Genomic DNA, 6,000 nt, shown 5'->3' on the forward strand with positions numbered 1-6,000 from the left:
AGAAGTGGTAAAGTGAATGCTGTGGTTAGGCTTTGCAGGAAACATTTTTGCATTTGTATATTCCTGTATCACTTTGGTAAAATAAAAATAAAAAACTGGAAAAATGCTGAAGACAGGAAAAATTGGTTACATTCCAAAATTCATAAAGCATAAAATGAATGTTTTAAAACCAATTTCATAGCATGTACAAAAATAGGTATATGTAGCTGAATGTTATGTTTTCAGTGACTGCATCAAATAAGAATTCAAAAGGCACTATGTTGCAACACCTTGGAAGTATTCAGTTCAGTTCAGTTCAGTCACTCAGTCGTGTCAAACTCTTAGTGACTCCATGAATTGCAGCACGCCAGGCCTCCCTGTCCATCACCAACTCCTGGAGTTCATTCAAACTCACATCCATTGAGTCCGTGATGCCATCCAGCCATCTCATCCTCTGTCGTCCCCTTTCCCTCCTGCCCCCAATCCCTCCAGCATCAGAGTCTTTTCCAATGAGTCAACTCTTCACATGAGGTGGCCAAAGTACTGGAGTTTCAGCTTTAGCATCATTCCTTCCAAAAAACACCCAGGACTGGGTAGTTAGAATAAGAAAAAAGAGTCCAGAATGGTGGTGGATAAAAGACAAAGAAGGGAAAAGCCCACAAAAATAGGACAAAGGAAGGTCCAAGGACCAGAGTGAGAATCTCAGGTGAAAAAAATAGCCCTCCTAGCCCAGTTTACATAGGGCAGGCTCAAGGGGAGGAGAAAAGGGATATAAAAAGAGGAGCCAAAATTAAGCCTTGGGCCCCTCTTCTCTTCGCATCTTCTGGGTGGGGGTTGGGGGTGGGGGTGGGGGTCCACCCTCACACCTCGAGGATGTATTTTCCTTTGCTTGCCAAATAAAACTGAACTGTAATACTGGTCTGTCCGTTGCTTCAAATTTTTACTGCAACGAGAGAGAACTGAAGAAATTACAAACTCCCCTGACATATATGGTGCCATTTCTCAGATTTTGCTTGGCTGAAACAACCACATGACACCCCTGCAAGGCAGAGGCCAAGAACAACAGAAGCCCAACTCAGCAAAAGCTCCCACGGTGGAATCTGAATGCGAAGAAATCCAGTGCAGTGCAAGTGACAAGAAGCCCAGAGTGCTGGAAACTGGAACAGCAAAAACAAAAGAGGTATAAGCTCACACAGCTCAGTCTCAGATTCCAGAAAATCTCTGGTTGGGGTAGGAAGACCTTGCTGCCATGGCTGGAAGGACATATGTCTAACAAAATCTTAATTCCTTACAATCTCTCATTTCCTCTTTCCTCAAACCCCCTGCAAACAGGCAAGTGGCAGTGGGTGCCCTAGGGTGTCCCAAAGGCCCTACTATTTGCTGTGCCTTAGTAGCTGTTGCCCAAGTGGGTGGGGATTCTTCTTTCCTTAATCTTCTTTGTGCCAAGGATTAGGCCAATGAAAACTGTGAGCACAGGTCAGGTATTTAGCAGATTTTCTGGCAGGTTATGAAGGGGATTCCTCAGCACATTTTCCCCACTGCTTTTTCCTCCCATCCTTCAGCTCCTCTCTCCATCTATGCTACTGCTTACAAAGTATTGGTTAGGTCATCATCTTTCCATTTCTGAAAGTTGTGCTTGAAATCATTTACCTAAGTTTGGGACTCATATCCATATGGCAGGGACTCTGTGTTATGCTTAGTCACTCAGTTGTATCCAACTGGGGCTTGAACCTGGCCAAAACCCATGGTGCCTGTTTTCAGGAAGTAACGAAGCTCAGGCTCTTGATGTCTCATTGAAAAAAATTCAGTGAAAAAAACAGTGATAGGTAAAAGAGGTAGATTTGTTCAGATTCAGAGAGAAGCAAACTCCAATCTCTCTAGATAAGCTTTCTGCAACGTGTGCAACAATAGCATTTCTCAGTGAACCCCCTAGGGTAGATGACAGGCACACAATGCCTGCTAGAAGTCCATCTATTGGTGGCCTCCTTCAAGGGCAATTGGGCTTCCAGGGATAATGTTTGCCACTGCAGGAGTTAGCCCTGCAGGCTGTTTGGGCACAAACTCTTGCCATCCTTCTCCTAAAGTTACAAACATACCCCCAGATCAAATCTCCACTCCACTTTTATGGAACATCTGGTCTGTTCCTTCTTATCAATTTGTTCTTAAGCCATTTACTAACTCCTACAACCAGGACCCTGCCCCCCTCTAGGCAATATCACTCCACCCTGCTTATTATTAAAATACTCTTAATGCCCCTGACAGAACCAGATAACCCACTCCTTTGTCATTACTTCTGTTATGACATGGTAACATAGAGTGGGTCTATGACGCTTCAACAGTACATGAACCATGACCTTCTAGATGTTCAAGCTGGGTTTAGAAAAGGCAGAGAAACCAGAGATGAAATTGCCAGCATCTGTTGGATCATCAAAAAAGCAAGAGAGTTCCAGAAAAACATCTATTTCTGCTTTATTGATTACGCCAAAGCCTTTGACTATGTGGAAAATTCTTCAAGAGACAGGAATAGCAGACCACCTTACCAGCCTCTTGAGAAATCTGTATGAAGGTCAGGAAGCAACAGGTAGAACTGGACATGGAACAATGGAATGGTTCCGAATCGGGAAAGAAGTATGTCAAGGCTGTATGTTGTCACCCTGCTTATTTAACTTATATGCAGAGTACATTATGAGAAACGCTGGACTCGATGAAGCACAAGCTGGAATCAAGATTGCCAGGAGAAATATCAATAACCTCAGAGACGCAGATGACACCACTCTTATGGCAGAAAGTGAAGAGGTCAAAAGCCTCTTGATGAAAGTGAAAGAGGAGAGTGAAAAGATTAGCAAAAAGTTCAGCATTCAAAAAATTCAGATCATGGCATCTGGTCCCATCACTTCGTGGCAAATTGATGAGGAAACAGTGGAAACTGTGAGACTTCATTTTCTTGGGCTCCAAAATCACTGCAGATGGTGACTGCAGCCATGAAATTAAAAGATGCTTGCTCCTTGGAAGAAAAGTTATGACCAAATTAGACAGCTTATTTAAAAGCAGAGACATCACTTTGCCAACAAAGTCCGTCTAGTCAAAGCTATGGTTTTTCCAGTAATCATGTATGGATGTGAGAGTTGGACTATAAAGAAAGCTGAGTGAGCTGAAGAATTGATGCTTTTGAACTGTGGTGTTGGAGAAGACTCTCGAGAGTCCCTTGGACTGCAAGGAGATTTCACCAGTCCATCCTAAAGGAAATCAGTCCTGAATATTCATTGGAAGGACTGATCTTGAAGCTGAAACTCCAATACTTTTGCCACCTAATGCGAAGAACTGACTCGTTTGAAAAGATCCTGATGGTGGGAAAAATTAAGGTGGGAGGAAAAGTGGATAGCAGAGGATGAGATGGTTGGATGGCATCACCAACTCAATGGACATGAGTTTGAGTAAGCTCTAGGAGTTTATGATGGACAGGGAGGCCTGGTGTACTGCAGTCCATGGAGTCGCAAAGAGTCAGACACTACTGAGTGACTGAACTGAACTGAACTGATGACAGTGAAAGGTTTACCAATGGAAAAACCCTAAGCTGTTCTTATGGAGGACCTGGAAGGAAATCAGTGACTTGCTTTCCCTCAGAGCAATAAGAGAATAAGGCTTATCACTGTTTCGCTAGGTTCCCAATCTCAGGACAAAGACTTGGATTGCTTTACATCATGATATCTATTGCTATCTGCGGTTGACAAATCAGCAATGAGTTAAGATTACAACCCCTTAATTCTACCCAGCATTAATCATGCTGGAGATCTTGGGGATGCCCAACTCCAGTCCAGGGGTCCCAGGAGGTCAACCTGCCTTGACTTGCCTAGGGATCTTGTCCTTGGAGGTTATCATGCCTCAATGTGCTCAGGGATCAACCAGTCTGGGGGGCCCAGCAGGTCTACATGCCTCAACCTGCCCAGGGATCCAATTCTCGTGAGGCCTACCTGCCTCGACCTACCCGGGGAGTTGATCTCTAGGAGGCTGTCATGCTTCAGCCTGCCTGGGCATCTGCATCCTAACCCGGGGACGCCTGGCTCTCAGTTGCAATACTCTTGCAACAGTATTGGGTAGGATAAGCTTCAGAAAGACTCACCCCTAAGGAAGTCCACCCATGGAAACAGAAGGAAGCATGTTAGTTGTGGGGCTGTGCCTGGTCTCAGCAATAGCTTTGGAATCCAACCAGAACACCACTGCCTTTCTGAAAAGGCTAAAAGAGGCCCTCCACAAGTTTACCAATCTGGACTTAGACTCTTATGAGGGACAGGTGATTTTAAAGGACAAATTTCTGTCCCAATGTGCATCAGACATCAGGATAAAGTTACAACAGCTACAGCAGCAGGACCCCGCTGCCTCTTTGGATGAGATGGTTCAGACAGCCTCCCATACCTCTTATAACAGAGAACAGGAAAAGCCAAGGCCCAGGAAAGGGAGAAAAGAAAAGAGACAAGGCATGCTCAGATGCTGTCTGCCCTCCAGGAAAGCCCTATCACAAACCCCAACTCCTTGAAGACAGGGCACAAGGCAAATGCCTAGCATGTAGACAGGCAGGACATTGGGCCAAAGAGTGTCCAAACTGTGACAAGTCTCCTAGAATGGCTTGCTACAAATGCCATCAATTGGGACATTGGGTGGCACTCTTCCCTTGGGACCCAAGAGCCTTGAGGTCAAGCACCAAGCCTTCCCTCACGATGGGTTCAACAGAACTGAAGCAGCCTGCTTCAGCCAGCCCGCCTGTCACAGATAAACATGACAGGGCTGGAGCCAAGGGTACAACTGGATGTGGCAGGTGGGTCTGAGAATTTCTTGGTTGACACAGGGGCTCCTGACCTGAACTTCTACTCTGGAAGCTTCTCCTCCCAAGGCAGTACCATTTTGCTACAGGAAAAAAAATTACAAGAAGATTCACCTGAGTACTTCTATGTTGCTGGGATGGACAAATATTTTCCCACCGGGTTCTGGTGGCCTCTGAGTGTCCTACTCCCTTATTGGGAAGAGATCTCACCCTGCCTTTGAAATGTTGCAGCTATTGCAGTCCTGATAGAAGATGGTTTAAAACTCTCTCAGGGGCAAACTAACTATTTTTACCAGTCATCAAGTGAAACAACTCCTGAATGGGAAAGGCCATTTATGGATGTCTGATCAAAGAGTCCTCAGATATAAAGTAGGGCTGATGGAAAATCCAGGCCTTACTATATCTCCTTGTAAGGTTCTTAACCCGCCACCCTCTGCCTACCTCCAAGAGCCCTCTCCCCTTTCAATTTTGCCTAAAAACTTTGGACCACTAGACAAAACCCCGAGGGGTATTGTCAGAAGATCCTCTGACCAATCCTGAGGAAATCTGGTATACTGATGGAAGCAGCTTTGTCTTGGATGAGAAAAGAAGAGCTGGATATGCAGTAGTCTCAAATTTTGAGACCCTAGAGGCTAAACCTTTGCCGCTAGCTACTTCCGCCCAGTTAGCTGACATAGCCCTGACTCGAGATTTAGAGCTGGGAAAAGGAAAAAAAGTAGCCATTTACACTGACTCCAAGTATGCCTTTCTGGTGCTACATGCACATGCTGCTATTTGGAAAGAAACAGGCCACTTGACCACCCGAGGGTTCCATCAATCATATCCTTAGGCTCTTGGAGGCAGTCCATCTGCCTACTGAGCTTTCAGTCTCCCATTGTAAAGGACATCAAAAAGTGAGCATGGAAGGGGCCTGCGGGTACCAGGCAGCTGATCAGGCAGCTAAGAGAGCAGCATTATAGAATAATGACTTAATAGGAGTTGCCATCTTAGTTCCACAGACTAATTTTCCAGAAACTCCTTCATATACTGAAGTTGAGACTCTTAAAGCTAAGAGTGAGGGCTTTCAAGAACCACCCCTTTTTTAGGGGTGGTTCCTAAAGGAGGGACTCCTTTTTCTGTCTGAGAACCTCCAATGGAAGTTGGTTAACTCCTTACATGACACCATTTAGAGAAGAAGGTCCTCCAAAGATTACTAAAAAGGT

General features: G+C 45.1%; 1 protein-coding gene across 1 annotated transcript in view; it reads left to right on the forward strand.

The window, feature by feature from the left end:
* Positions 1–5,627, forward strand: part of LOC102269619 (all-trans-retinol dehydrogenase [NAD(+)] ADH7) — a 94,207-nt gene extending 88,580 nt beyond the window's left edge. The window contains 2 exon segments of the mRNA XM_070372902.1: positions 1,312–1,384; positions 5,292–5,627. Of these exon segments, the coding sequence (XP_070229003.1) occupies positions 1,312–1,384; positions 5,292–5,627 (409 nt within the window).
* Positions 5,628–6,000: the final 373 nt, after the last annotated feature.

The sequence above is a fragment of the Bos mutus genome, chromosome 6 (assembly GCF_027580195.1).
Source record: "Bos mutus isolate GX-2022 chromosome 6, NWIPB_WYAK_1.1, whole genome shotgun sequence".
Classification (NCBI taxonomy): domain Eukaryota; kingdom Metazoa; phylum Chordata; class Mammalia; order Artiodactyla; family Bovidae; genus Bos; species Bos mutus.